The sequence below is a fragment of the Carya illinoinensis genome, chromosome 4, assembly GCF_018687715.1.
Source record: "Carya illinoinensis cultivar Pawnee chromosome 4, C.illinoinensisPawnee_v1, whole genome shotgun sequence".
Classification (NCBI taxonomy): domain Eukaryota; kingdom Viridiplantae; phylum Streptophyta; class Magnoliopsida; order Fagales; family Juglandaceae; genus Carya; species Carya illinoinensis.
The window spans coordinates 43339617-43355949 of NC_056755.1; the positions used below are offsets into that span (position 1 = coordinate 43339617).

Genomic DNA, 16333 nt, shown 5'->3' on the forward strand with positions numbered 1-16333 from the left:
CTAATCTATCCCAAGCTATAATATTTTTAAATTTACTTTTACATACTCATCTATTTTAAATGGTTTTGAAAATTCAGGAGTAATATATGTTTAATAATACTTTTTTGAATAAAAATTGTCATAATTTATTCATCAAAAAAACTTACATCTAAGATCGGATATATTTTGAAATGTCTCTATATCAAACATGACATCATAAACCAAAATAATACATTTGAAACTCTACAACTACACTATTTTCTTTTGTGACTGGTCTAACATTCACTATTGTCGATATTCTCAACAGACAAACATTCAATAGACAATATTATTTGCCTAAACAGAGACTCAACCTTATTTCTCATAGAAAGAAACAATTCAACTTTTACAAACAAATATCCGAGAGACAAACTCTTTTTTTTTTAATTAACAATAATAAAAATAAAAAGAAAAGCAATACGATTTATGCAAAAAGGAATGGATTACAATTTGGATCAACTTCGATAGATTAAGAATCTGTGACATCCCTTGAAGGTAACACACTTGTTTCTTTTCAACCACAAATGTCAGATCTAAAAATCTGGTAGTGAAGAGTCCGATGATATGATGCATGTGTTGAAAAAAACTGTCAAAAAGAATAGCACATGAAGACTACACACAAATGTGGGTGGCGCATGACAACTACGCGTGGTGATTTTTGTAAGACCACCACTTTTCTTTAAACGATTTTCAATCTGTGAATCTATTTATGCGACACACATCTCTTAAAAGTTGTTGAAAAGCTGTAAATCTATTTTTTTTTTTGACATTGAAGAGGGCCAAAAAAAAAAAAAAAAAATAACCTTGATAGGCAAGGTGGATAAATAGAGAAATGAGAGAATGAGTGAGCCTCCTCCCCCTCAGGCAAAAATCATATCTGATCGTTTTAGTTTTACGGAGCGCCCCGCCCGGGGGGGGGGGGGGCGGGGGTATAAATAATACTTATATTTACCTTTTGGCCACTTTATATTGAGTAACATTAGATGAAATCAGAATAGAGTTATTCTATTATCAAGCCAGTATGTAGAGCACATCATCCACATCACTTAATTAATAAAATTTGATTTGTAATATTTAAATTTTAAAATTTATCTTCTAAATTAAATTATATCATAAAAACACTTAACTATATGTGCTCTACTACACACTGACTTGAATATTTTCCATATAAAAAACTAATTTATCATATCTAAATAAAGCCACTAACAACCGAGAAACAATAAAACCAACCATCCTTGCCTTTACAATGGATAGTATAAGGACGGGGCCTTTTATATTCCTCAATTCTATATAATCCTTGAGTTCAGCAAATTTTTGAAGCGTGCCAATTTTGTTCATCACGAACATGTAAAGTCAAAATGACATTACTTGACTAGAGTCTTGGTCCTAGAACAATTTTCTAACAAATCCATCAAGCCTGGACTCCAGCTTAAGGCACTACTTTGGCAAGTTTCAAGATCCAAAATCCCAGCCAATCCATCAAGGTCTTAACTTGTCAAGGAATAATAAAAACAGGATGGGAACGAGTATACAAGACAAGGAATTGCCAACAAGAAGACCTTAAGAATCTGCAATGGAAAATAGGAAGGCTGTATGAGAGAGAGTTCAACCAAAATCATATAGTTACATCAACGGGATCCTATAAATAATTGAAGAAAACTCTCAATCACAGAGTGGATATTCAACAACCCATGTTAAATTTTGGTTTCCAATGACTTTTTCCATTGGTATCAGCCTGTGTTTCACACTCATTCTCATCAAACAGCAGGGTCACAAGAACAAAGGAGATAGGCTAACTTAAAAACTCTCTGGACATGAAGATTGCACGGCAAATTTCACTAAATGAAAATTCAAAATCAGGGATCGGCGCAAGGGACAAATGAGCCATTGCCCAGACAAACAGCTTTGACCTGCCAATTAACCTGCATTTCAAGGAATTACACAAGCACTTGTCCAAAAGAAAAGAATGCAGTATCAGGAGGAACAATGAAGTCCTGTACATTATAAAAACAACAATGAAAATGCAAGAGAGAAATAGATTTGCAGTAGTTTTGGATAAGGTACCTACAAGGGCATTAATAAGGAGGAGCTAAAGCCGTCACATCAATCCATGAAGGCCTCTTAGCATTATAGTAGAAATGTGCAATCATTTGGACCAACTCATCTGCTGTCCTGAACTCTGCCAAGGTACATATACAGTTTTATGGCCGGAAAAGAACTTTACAGATCCATTATTTGGTAGCATCTGAGCAAAATCGTGCTTATTATAAGAGTACAGAGAGCAGAACTCAAAAATTTCACCTTTCTCCCGGTACAAGATCTTGTTCCCTCGTAAGAATAAAATCTGGGGGCATTCTCTAGCCTTAAGAGCATATGCCAAATCTCTCTCGATATTGATGTCTATCTTAACTGACTGTTACCAGGAAATTCCAGAGCATTAACATCATTACATACACGTGGAAAAACATTTCAAGGAAAATCAATCAGAATGGTTAACAGCAATGTAGGAAAGAATACTAATATTACGATGCCAAAATTTAAATTTTTGCCATTCAAGGCCTAATAGAAGCAATATGTGGACTAGTTTAGTTGATCTTTTTCTTTAAGGGAAGCCTTTGAAAGTTTACCGCTCATAAAGTCACTTGTCTTCTGAATTTCTTTATTTCTCAGCAAACAGTATGAAGGTCACTAAACATGTATGGCAGTGCTTATCCATAGATTATCAATGAACCAGATAGAACTTCGAGAAAATTGTAAAGGACAAATGAGAAGTTTGATATACCCGGGGAGGCAATCGATCTTGAGCACTCCAATATACCTGCAGTGCCTTTTCTAGCTCTTTCAAAGCCTTCCAGTTATCAGCTGCCCTATGAACAGAACGATAAAATGTGAACCATGACAATAATCAACTGAAACAGGGGAAACAAGAAAAACAGAAACAAAATTTAAGTTTTTTTTAACCAAAAAAAAAAAATAGAAAAAGAAAGAAAAGACATGAATTGCATCAACTTCTCCCATATCCCTAATTTTGTTCATAGTGCCCATATACGCATATCCAGTCATTTACACCTCCCTAGTTCTACATTATTCAAGTGTTACTTCCTTGATCAACATTTTGCTCCACATATAAAATAAAAGCAACATGTTACACCCGCTATCTTTCCATTAAACCACAGAAAAATTGGCAACATAGATGAAGAGATGCGTCAACCTATGAATATGCTTATTAACAAATAAATATGGGTATGCATGCATGCATTCATCTATGTAAATTGCACTAGCACAGATTCCCTTATCCAAATCCGATACTCGGTACACAACAACTAAGGCTGCAGTTAATAAAGGCAAAAAAGATCACCTAGCCAACACAAGGATGCAATAAGAAAGTTTTATAGCAAAGGCTTGCAAGACAATCCTAGTCCTGCTTAATCACCTGTTGTATCTTTCAAAAACAAGAACAATGAGCGGGCTAGGATGAAAAGCGAAGCTCTCCCACTCCAGACAATTGATCTCCTTTACCCAGTTTTCATCAACCTCTCCTTCCCAGTCAATCTCAACACCATCTTCCCCCACAACATTCTTAATTGAGTGCTGCTCAAAATACTCCGACGCTCTAATCCCCCACCCCACATCCGCATCAAGTGGCCAACTTGCACTTTCCTCCTCAACCACCATCTTCTTCCCACCACTGACACCATCCCCGTCTTCGTTATCATCTTCACCACTATCACCATCAACCTTGTCATCCTCAACTCTGTCCTTGATTACCTTTTCCTTATTCTCAAACACCTCTGGGTTCTGATCTCGGATTGACGTAAATGTCCGTTGAAGCGAGTCACGCACGAAATCTTCAACTGCAGTAGCTTCACTCCTGCGGCCACGCCTCGGCTTCCTTGGGATAGTCGCTGGATACGTCATAGACCCACCAGGATTCTCATCATTGTCATTCTTCGTAGCTTCAACTTCGGATTTCAGGCGTCGGCGAGTTGTTTTCTTAGGTTTAGCTTTAGGATTGGAATTTAATTCGGGTTCAGGGTCAGGTACCGTGTCCGACTTCCTTGCAACACAAGAAAGAGACGAAGTAGGCCTAGCAGTAGAATTCTGAAAAGAAAACGATTTAAAAGGTGGGAACGATTTGGGGGGGATTGTAGAAGCGTGAAGGAACGACATTTTCTCAAATCCAGAACAGAGAAATCAGTCAAGAGTTCAGAAATGACACTTGAAACCCAACAGAATGGAGTAGCAAAGAAAAATTGTAGACTACAAGGAGAAAATATTAGAACCCCAGAAATTTAACCGTAGATGGAATTGATTAGGGTTTAATTAAGGACGGGAAAAGCACGGAATTCGGACGAAATGACAATGCGTAGTTCAGTGTTCAGACCAATCCCAAAATGGGGGATTTCGGGGGTAATAGAATTGGGCGGCAGGTCACCAGACCGGCCCAACCGCCCGGTCCGCTAGGTGCGATTCAGCAGGCTACTCGTCCGCTCGCTAGCCTAAAACTCATAAATATAAATTAATTTAAAAAAATTAACTCTAATTTATTTAGGAAAAATCTTTTTATCATTCTCACACTTCACATATTATACTTATTTTAATTTTTTTTTATTTTTTCTATAATAAATATGTAGTGTGTGAATGATAAATAGAATAATTTAATTAGTTTAATAAGAATAAAATAAAATAAAAAATAAAAAAATAAAAAATAATATTTTAATATATAAAGTGTGTAGTATGGGATGATGTATAGCATTTTTCATTTATTTATCGGGTCGTGCTATATATTCATAGAAGGTGTAGTCTGACAAATCATACGAGGAGGGTATAGATCTTTCTTTTTAATCTATTTTTTATATTTTTTAAATATTTAAAAAATTAAAAAAAATCAGAATATTATTAAAAAATAATTTCTTAATTAATAAAAAAATTATCAAAACCGTATGGAGACTCATCATCTAGCATTATTCAAATAGAAAAAAGATATTTACAATTATGAATTATGTAATCGCCGCATAATCGTTTTAGAATAAATAAATAAAATATGAGATCCATATAAAAAAATTAATTTTTTAATAATAAATATAGCTATTTTTCAAAATGATTATGTAGCATTTACACAACCACACTTCTTTAGTTCTCTTTTCTCCATCGTCTTCATCCTCTTCCTAATGGTTCAATATTTTTACTTAAAAGACTTTACTTGCCATCCTTATACCAAATATTATATATAAATTTTTTATTTTTTTATTAAATATGTAATGTGTGAATTATGAGTAGAAGAATTACTTTAGTTTAATAATAAAAATAAAAAACAAGAACGATTATAGTACAAAAATGATGAAGAGTTAATTCTCTTAAAAAAAAACCATGACCTTGTGTCTGTCGATATGTAGAAGCCCACAACCGTGGGCCAAGAGACCCAACGACAATTTGTTTTATTAATTGTATTTTTATTAATTTGATTGTGGATTTATTTTATCATCTAAAATCGTTTAGTTTAGATATAAAAGTTGAAATGCATGTGCATAATTAGTTGGACGTTGGTAAAATGACGAGGATAGTGGAAAGTTGGTTAATCTGCCACCGGTTAAGGGCTTGTTGAGTAATAAATCTCATATTATTTATGAATAAAGTTTTAGACATGTTTCTAATATTGGAGCAAACTTTTCTTTTAAACTGATTTTATGAGATGGGTTAGACCTATGAATTTTTTTATAATATCGGAGCATATTATAAGACAAATAGAAGCCCACTACTTATCCCATGACAAGGACTAGAAAAAATATTAATATACACATGAGGGAGAGTGTTAAGGAATAAATCTCACATTACCAGTAGATAAGGTCTTGGCATGTTTATAATTAACAAATCTATCTTGGAATCGATTTTTATAAGATGAGTTATGTGACGCCCCCAAATTCCGTTTGAGATCGGACGGACATTTGAAGCGTCGAGACATGCAACACAAGGTTACCTGCCCCCGTTCATGACATATAAGATGCAATATTCCTAACATGCATCTAACAATATGCAATATTCGCAGCGGATAAATTTTTTCTTTAGCAATACTATGCACCAAATTGAAAATATCCCAAATGCTTAAAACATACTTCATACATAAAAATCCATTGAACAACTAAGATCACAACACTAGTCCAAAATGGTTATGATCCAAAAAGTAGTAGAGATGCAACTCAATCGTACAAGTAGTAATTTACGTTAATTACTATATCAACATTTATGTCGCACCGTCACTTAGTCAACTGTGTCTAGTTGATCAGCTCCTGATTCTCCTTCAGGTCCTGTAACAAGATCTACCATTCGGGGGGAATGGTAGTTGGGACTACCAAAGTGAGATTTGATTACAAATCTCAGCAAGTTAACAAAAAACTTCCATACAGACTAATGATACATGTATGACAGTAAAAGCATAAATGCATAATCAAATTCATAAGTAATTAAAGCATAACTTAGCGTACAACATAGCATAATTGACATAGCTTAAATTGAATCATGAACTGAACTTGACTTGACATGAACTTGATCTGAAACTTGACTTAGCATGAAAAATACATACTCCACAGTTGTTGTGGCCCCATGTATTCTACACAAACTTGACTTAACATTAAAAATACATACTCCACAGTTGTTGTGACCCCATGTATTCTACATAAACTTGACTTAACATGAAAAATACATACTCCACAGTTGTTGTGGCCCCATGTATTCTACGTGTAAATACATACTCCACAGTTGTTGTGGCCCCATGTATTCTACACAAACTTGACTTAACATGAAAAATACATACTCCATAGTTGTTGTGGCCCCATGTATTCTACGTGTAAATACATATTCCACAGTTGTTGTGGCCCCATGTATTCTACGTGTAAATACATACTCCACAGTTGTTGTGGCCCCATGTATTCTACGCATCACAATTGTAGTAAAATACATATTCCACAGTTGTTATGGCCCCATGTATTCTACACAAACATAATGTACTCAAGATGAAACGTGACTTGAACATAACTTGAAATATATGACCAACTTGAGATAGAAACATTTCGTAACATGGCATAACATATAATAGACAACATATTTAACATGACATACTTGCAACAGTGAATATTACATGACTTGACATACATGTAATAGATGGCATACTTAGCATGACGTACTTGTAATGTACAGTAATACATAACAGAATATATTATGTAACAGATAAAAATTGATGACAGAATAAATTCTGTATAATAAACAATTACGTGATAACTTGGCGTGGCATGACATATATGATAACACACATACATACACTATAGTTCTTTTACTTAGCACACATACACAGTAGACTGCTAGTAAGTTAAAAGCTAACTTACCTCGATCTCCGCGTTTCTTATAAAACCTCAAGCGCGATCACGAGGAACTGTAATTAGTGATTCTAAAAGTTAGTACTAAATCACTAATAATTTGAAATATGGAAAAATACTAACTTAAAGAGTAAAATTTTCATTTTACTTCCTACATGTAGGAAAATGACCATTTTACCCATAACTTAAGGATTTTGCATACTAACTCCAAAAGTCACAAAAATTTACATGCCTCATGTAAATTTTATCCTCAACTCAAATATCAATTTAGAAAAAATTTAAAACTAATCACAACTATTAAAACTCCATAAGGCCGAAATTCTCATATGCTATTTCTATTGATTTTTGTTTCTAACTTGTTTTGATCAACCTTTTGATCTATGACTTATAAATATGTGATCTTCAAACCAAATCATCACATGGTTTAAAAAAATGTCTTAAAACATATATAAGCTTCTAATTCAAGATCACATGGTTAAAAATTAACCAAAACATAAATTTAGCCAAGAACATCCACACTTTGGCTTATCTGAATATCTCTTTGTATAAAATTTCATATCTTTGAAACTAACATCAAATATCTTCAAAATAATAATATAACATGTATATAAGATGCTTAGGATCCTCCAATAAAATTATCAAAGTCATTAGAATAGGTTTAGACCACCAAAGAGTTAAACTTTCTCAAAATAGAAACTGTTTTTCTTCTTCCAGTTTCTAAGTTTCTAAATCTAAGCAAATATTTCATCAAAACCTTCAATCATGCAAAAATCCTCAACCAATAGTCATATATACATGTTAACAATACTCCATAAAAATTTCGGACCAATATCTATCCATTAGCTTGGTCAAAAACTCCAAACTATAACATATTCTCCAGTTTATCTCCTAGAATGACCTTTCTATAGTTTACACAATATTTGACTGACCAAATGATCTTCAAATGGGGCAAATAAGATATCCATGTAAACTAGACTCAAAAAGGAACAACTTATATGAAGGAGACTTTATGATAAAACACTTACAACAGCTTCGAAATGGGCATGCAAAAGAACTCCTAAAAGCTGTCCGAGAGAGAATGTTTGATATTCTTTTAAAGAAACGTGTAAATGAAGATAAGTTCGTGGGTGATGGCTGGAGATGCTTATGGAAGAGATAAGGGAGATGATAAGGCTGGAGTTGAGAGTTGAGTGTGGTTTTCTCCTACCCAAAATATCTATAAAATATTATCTCAAAATATTCTATCCAATAATATCTATAAAAATCAGCTCAATATATTTTCTAAATGTGGAGTAGATTTGGAAGAGTAAGGTGGCTAAAATCTTTCTATGTGTATTTTAAATCTCTATTCTTAAGATATTTTTCAAATGTGTATTTTGCTTAGGTGTCATGATCTCACACCTTGATTTCCTTCACAATTCCATCTAATGGTTTCTCTTTGTGCCAAGTATCTAATACTATTCATTATGTGTGGTTAAGATCTTGCCAAGTGTCCAAATAAAATATCGCTATCCTAATTTGGACATTTCACACTATGATTTTGAAAACACTGCGCTCAGTACATTTACCGAGGTTACTATTCACTCCAAAAATAAACGTAATAAACTTAGTACTGAAAAATTCTAAATATTTAATTAAGCCTAGTGTTGTAGACTATAATGTATTCTGACACTTTTAACTATCTCAAATAATTAAAATCGCATTTCTAGCACCATAGTGAGTGATAACACTAACTATGTTGACAGGCTAAAATTTATGCGATTAGTCGATTCGTGTAAACTTACAGAGTTTTCACGAGGTTCCTAAAGTCAATAGAAATTCCTTAATTGAATTTCTAGCGGGCTGTTACAAGTTAGGCTTATAAATTTTTTTAAGGTATCAGAACTTATCAGAGGATGAATGAGAGCCTACATTACTTACCCTGTGACGAGACAAGAAAAAATATTGACCTATATGTGAGGAATAGTGTTGAGGAATAAATCTCACATTACTTGTAAACAAGGTCTTGAATATGTTTATAAGGTTAGAGCAAACCTCTATTTTAGAATTGGTTTTATAAGAAGTGTAGTATTCTGTGTCAATAATTTGTACATAGAAGGACATATTTGTAATTTTGTATCATATTATTCTGTTCTTATATCCGGTGGTTATTACATGGCCACGTGTTTAGATCATATACATTAGGGTTCTGCTGTGTTATGAGTTAGTAGTATAAAAGGCCAAGTGATGGCCGTTGTAGCAGATAGATAGAGAGACAGAGCCGTATGAGAGAAAGGGGCAAACAGAGAGAAATTAGGGTTTACAAAGAGAAACTGAAATCAGTGAAGATTGAGAGAGAGTTAAGGTCATTCAATGATCTGAATCTTGTAAACTATTCCTATGTTGCGATTGGAAGTTCTAATAAGATGATCTCTGGCCAGTTCCCCTGTGGATGTAGATCTGAAAGGATCAAACCACGTTAAATCCTCGTGTTCTTGGTATATTCGTTCTATTTTCTTATTTACAATCTGATTGTGTTTTCTTGTTTTATATTTCTTGAATCAATCTTGGTATCTTGTTGAGATATTTGGTGTTCTTGCTGAAACCCTAGAAATACAACAAGAAGAGTAAGCCTATAAATTTTGTCAGGGCTGCTCGCCCGAGGCTCCACCTCCGTCTAGATTGGGGTGGATTGACCCCATGTTGTCCACCATGTGGGGAGGGAGGGGGCAGGGGAGGGGGAGAGAGAGATCTGAGGTTGGGGGTGATAGTGCGAGATCAACTAAATAAAGAGAGAAAATAAGTGCAATGGGAGAGGGAGGGGAACGCGTTCAAAACAATGGGTAATTTTTGTAATGATCAAAAAATATTTCGTCAAAAGATGAAGAGCGGTAAAAAAAACCAAATATGAAATGGGTAATTCTTGTTTATATACAATATATTATTTTATATAGTAGTTGAATAAGTTAATTATGTGATTTTCATATAAGAGATCACCATTGACCATATATATAATGAAATTATTTAATATTCATTAATCATATATAAAATATTAAAGTGATTACTTAATTTTAATTTTCCTAATTTAATTACTTTTTTCCATTAATTTTTTGTCAAAAAAAAAGAAAAACTCATTCATGAACTGAATAGACTGATCGGACCGATAGCTAACATTTTGATTCGACAAAAATGATAGACTGAAAATTTTCATACACAACGGCCCCTCCCCAGGAACTAGACTAGATCAAGCTGATTACACTCTTAAAGATTACCATACTGCGGCCAAATGTCTCGTTATTTCCTTAAGAGGAAATATCTTTAATTGACGATGGTTACCTTATTGATCTACTTTTTAAGTGGTGCGGTTTTGTGGAGGCATGATGCATGGTCTTTCAATCCATTGGGCTTTCCGAATGTGCCTTATTCGATATCATTGGGTTGGTATGGTGAAGATAAATGATCCTCTTCAATAACCTTGAGATGATGTTGTGTATCACATATGTATTGCTACAAATAGATATGTTTATTTTAAGAGAAATGATATTTGCAGTCGTGGTTATGCAAGCGGCATGAAGTCGCTTTGAAAAAAATGAATTAATATGGGACCCACATGAAAAAAAAAACTAACTTTTTAATCGTGGACCTCAATTTTTTTCAAAACGATTACGCGGCATTTACAATTTCACGATTGTATATAGCATTGCTCTTATTTCAAAGACCGCACTCCATTCCCCCTCCCCCACTTCTTCAAACTACTAGAGCTTATCGCTACTCTTCTCCTATCATTTTTCTCACTAATTCACCCGCTTTTAGTTTTTCAGGCTTCTGTCTTGTCTCATTGTTAACATCAATTGTCTCCAACCGCTAGCTCTTCAACTTGCACGCGTGACGCACCTCCTTTGCTTTGTTGTTGGTTGCGTGCGTGCCCTAGCTTCCAGCAACTTTAAAACTTGCATGATATTACCAACTTCGCAACCCACCACATATCTTCCTTGTCTTTAAGTTTCTTTTTTTCCATGCATTGTTTTGAGTGTTCTAGGATGATCGCGGAGCTCCACGTCCTTTCTTTTGTATGTTTATTTTATTTTTATTTTTTTTAATTCATCTCTTGTTAGGAAAATATCTTCAAAGCTGATCTTTGGGAGTCTCAAAAAACATATTACTATAACCAGTAGCTTAGCCAGGAATTTATTCTAGGGAATCAAATAAAATTAGAATAATATATATAAAATATTATTTATTTTATTTTTATATAATTTTTTTAGGATATATAATAATCTAATAAGAAGATTTATAATAAAAATAAAATACGTTTAATACAACTTATGTATTAAAAAAATATTTGATATATCAAGAATAATATATCGTTGAAATAATATAAAGACATTCATACAAATATATTAAACAAAAAAAATATAGAGTGTCTAAAATGGTAACTTGCATTTTTTTAAACAAACAAAATAATCAAGTATTGAATCTAAATCTAAATTAAAATTCTTAATTATTTTTATTTCAATATTGACAATGGAAAGATATTAGAAATACTACTAGTTATAATTAGATTTTTTTTATTTATAATAAAAATTATGTATTTTATTTTATATGAAATGTGTTTTATTCATTTCGTGTTAATATTATATTAAATTTTATAGATGGGCCAAAATAATTTTTAGAGGAGGGACCAATAAATAATAAATTAATATTATTTTATTAAATCAAAAAAATTAACATACATATATTGCCATGGCCCCTGCCCCAACGTGGCTCTGCCATTTACTATAACTCTCAATAGAGAGGTTTTTCTTTGCTTTCTTCAAAATAAATTATTCAATGCATAATGCAAAGATATATATTTAAAGGCTTAGGATGAGGCCGAAATTGTTATGAGAATGCTCTTGGAGCAAAAGAGGCTGCAAAAGAAGAAAATAGAGATGAAAAAGTTTGCTTCTAGACGTATTACAATGTTGTTTTCTTTAACATCTTTCAGACAATATTCGTCTTTACAGTAACAATATGTACACAAATTATCAACGAGTTTGCTTTTAAGATACAATAGAGTTCAGAATAAATCTATTTATTTAATTATATTATGCATAAACAAAATCAAATTGGAATGTTCTCAAATTTTACTATTCAAAGTATGCGTAAAGGATGTTGAGGAAAAGTAAGCCGTAAAGTCATTTGATAATTTTATTGTTAGAATGCCTTTTTGTAAATCCATGACTTCTTTTGATGAAATACTTCAATAATGGCTTAAAATCAATACATCAACACGCAAGAAACACCAAGCAAATGGACAACAGAACAATTCCATGAAAAGGGGGATTTATCTGCACGGAGAATCATGCGTGACCGATGCATGTAGTACAATTTTTGTTTTTATTTTCTTAGAACGAGTTGTTTCCCAATCTTTGAAAGTTTTGCGTGGGAGAAAAGATAAAAGTCATGGTTAAATTTTCGCAGGTGTGGGTCCGTGAGACGGAATTTTAAGGAAGTCGCACTGAAATTTCTTTCTTTGGTAGGTCACAACGAGACCGCTCCCCACTCTCACGCGAGTCAACTTGTCTTTTCTGTTGGGACAGACATTGCCATTTAATCTTACTTGTTACCAGGGTGAAGCACGGATCTATGTTATCTACAGTTATTTTTATATATATTTTTATATATTTTATTAATATAATTAATTAAATTAATTTTTTTAATATACAATCAATCATATTATTAAAATACATAAAATAATTTATAAAAATAACTATATATATATCATTTTTATTTTAAAAATTATGTGTTTAGATTAGAAAATGAGATTATTTTGATTAAAAAGTAATTTTAAAATATCTATTTAAATAAAAGAGTGTCTCTTTATACGAGATGAGATGAGATGAAATAGTTTTATCTCATCTCTAAAACTAAATAACTCCTAGATGAAATAAAATGAGATGAGGTAAAAGTTAAAAGTTAAATAAAATATTATTTTTTAACATTATTTTTTTCAAGATTTGAAAATGTTAATTATTTTTTGTATTTTATTTAAAATTTTAAAAAATTATAATAATTAAATAAGATTAGATGATATAAGAGATGTAAGATAGAAAACTTTACTTAAATTGATAATACAGAAAAAATGCCTTGATGCAACCAAGAGCCTTACTCTAAATGGTATCTTTCAACATATATATAGGATGCGACTATTATGCCGCCTCAACCGTACCGTTGGGTGTATCGTTTAGGTTTTTTTTAAATTTTATTTTCATATTTTTTTAATTACTTTCTTAATTATTAAGTAAAAAAAAATATCAATATACTTAAAATTATTTTCTTAATTATTAAATAAAAAATAATTTTTTTTTAAACTGAGCGATACTGCCCATATATATATGGAGCCTACTACGTATAGAGAGGAAATCCTCCACCGATAAGGGCAATTCTGTTTTTTTTTTTTTTCACTTTTCCTTTCATCATTTTTTAAGTTATTTAAACATTTTTAAAAATTAACAAAAAAATCACATATTCATTTTAAAACCTTTACTTAATTAATTACTAAGTAAAAAATTAAAAAAAAATTAATAAACAATTTCAATAAATAGCATTTTTCTATATATATATATGGGAGCATTTCCCATATATATATATATATATATATATATGGCGCTTTCTATATGTCAAATCCAAACCTAATCCCTTTAATCAAGCCCATGTATAAGTTAATATATATTTGCATAATTGTTTTTATATATATAAACTATTATTATATTGTTGCATGAAGTGGAGTGATTAGACATGACAAACAATATTTCTACCTGAATGATTAAGGTTTGGAGTGATAAGATGTGATCTGATTTAATATAATTATTATAAATTTTTAAATAAAATATAATAAGAAATTTAATTTTTTTAATTTTAAAATAAAAATAATATGAAAATATTTTATTCTAATTAAATTTTATTAAATTTTATCTTATTTTATTTATGTAATTAAGTAAGATAATTAATAATTAATTTGATATGGGTTGAGATTTTTTTTTAAGAACCAAACAAGTTGAGAAGTATGCTCATACAAATAAAAAATCTACACAACCTCTTACTATTCACATAATTTCCACACACCACACTTTTTCTATTTGTTTTTTTAAAAAAATATTAAAATTTTAAAAAATTTGAAAAAAAATAGTGTATGGAGGTTTGGAAGTTGTATAGCATTGCTCGGTATGTCAACTGCAGAACCTATGTTGATTTTCGAGAATTGGGAACAAATAGTGGATTATCTAAAAAAATAATTATTCTCATTTCCATTAAGATTGAGTTATTTTATAAAAAAACAAAAAAAATACTCTGCTTTATATTTTGTGTTGTATTATATCTTGAGTTTTTTTCTTCTTCTTTTTAACATTTTATCATCTTGCTTAAAAGTCAACAATTTCAAATATTTTCCTCATTTATCAATTCAAAATTTGAAAGAAATGTTGATTTTTTCTCTTTTAACTTAAATTTAATTAAAAAAAAAACTGTAAATTAACAACTTTTGCATAAAACATATAAGCAATTTAGGTCCCGTTTGGTTAGTTTTATTTATTTATTTATTTTTCCGTTTGTTAGGGAAATGCATATGATGACTTTATGACCTACACTGCATATATTTAAATTTGACTGTTTAAAAAAAAAAAATATGCCACGAAGTTTATTAAAAGGCTATACTTAGTTTAATGAAAAATTTTAAGGAGGCAATACAAAATTTACTAAAGCCATGGCACTGTTTGGATAGAGAGAAAAGCTTGGATTCTTTAGAGCACTGTCATTGGATTATACATCTTATCTCAAAACCCACAAATTGCCTAATAGAGCATCAAAATATGTGCTGAATGTGTATAGAATCAATTGTGTGGCTGTAACTATGTGCTGAATTTGTACTATGTTACTATATGACTATTTAAGTGTGTTTGGAATGTGCATGGAGGCAACTATATGACTGTTTTGGGCTATCCTGAATGTGTTTGAAAGGTGTACGGAGGTAACTATGTAACTTTGTTTGAAATGTGTTTGAAACATGTTGAATAAGATGATTTGGATCAAATGGAAATTAGAAAATATATATATATATATATATATATATATTAAATTTGTTAGGGAGTTTTTCCTCCTAGCCCAAGGCCTAGAATCTGAGCTTGATAATATAAGGGTTCAGGCCGATCGAACAATCCACCGGCTCAATTAAAGGGTTCTTGACCCCTAGTAAAAGTTGGTTCTATAGCTTTGGAAGCGCAGGAAGTCCACATTGGGGCAAAGGAGAGAGAAGCGTGGCACCCTACCGAAACTGAATCCCAGGTAACTTTGAGTGGATAGGTAGATATAGATCACAAGGAACCCTTAATCCTCTGACGAGAGGATAAGGAAGAGCCTAACAACACGCATCCTCTAGTAGAATAAGATAGAGAGCCACGTCGCATAAATACACTCCCTAAAGAGTCACACTGCATTAAATGCACCTCTTAGATAGCCACAGTGCATTAAAAGAGCATGACAGAAGGACATGACAAAATGATCTGCAGAGGGGAGCCTCCCCCTAACATAGAACATGGGCGTCTAATCTCCAGGATTAGGTATAAAAGATAACTTTCAAGTATAAAGAAATCTCTTTAGATTCTCTATTTACTTACACTCTTCTCTAAAACGATACTTACTAACTTTGGCATTGGAGACATTTCGACCACCATCATTGGCTTCGTCTAGTGGTGTTTTCTTTGTATCTATAGACTTAAAGACAAAAGACCCGAGTTGCTTAAAGTCTCACCCAAAGACTTGCAAAATATGACGTTAACAAAATTAATCATAATTTATTATTGTGTAGAGAGTATATGCCTAATCCAACGAAAGAACATGTTTTGGATGCAACAGGCAAAAGATAAAACATATGAAATTAGACAAAATTTGAACTTTTCCTTTGTCTATACCAACGAGGATTCTCTCAA

At 31.9% G+C, this 16333-nt stretch overlaps 1 protein-coding gene across 4 annotated transcripts; it reads right to left on the reverse strand.

Moving 5' to 3' along the window:
- Positions 1–1233: 1233 nt before the first annotated feature.
- Positions 1234–4420, reverse strand: LOC122306058 (thioredoxin-like fold domain-containing protein MRL7, chloroplastic). Of its 4 annotated transcripts, none has more exons than XM_043118409.1 (5): positions 3452–4420; positions 2801–2885; positions 2320–2431; positions 2087–2197; positions 1234–1586 (listed from the first exon to the last, which is right to left on the reverse strand). In XM_043118409.1, exons 1-4 carry the CDS (start codon positions 4186–4188, stop codon positions 2094–2096), a joined length of 1038 nt encoding a protein of 345 aa, XP_042974343.1. In that variant the 5' UTR covers positions 4189–4420; the 3' UTR covers positions 1234–1586; positions 2087–2093. The 4 variants fall into 4 exon arrangements, with proteins under 4 accessions (XP_042974343.1, XP_042974344.1, XP_042974342.1 ...); XM_043118410.1 differs by having other exon boundaries at positions 2083–2197; XM_043118408.1 differs by lacking the exon at positions 1234–1586 and adding an exon at positions 1588–1940 and having other exon boundaries at positions 2083–2197.
- Between the last annotated feature and the right edge of the window lie 11913 nt (positions 4421–16333).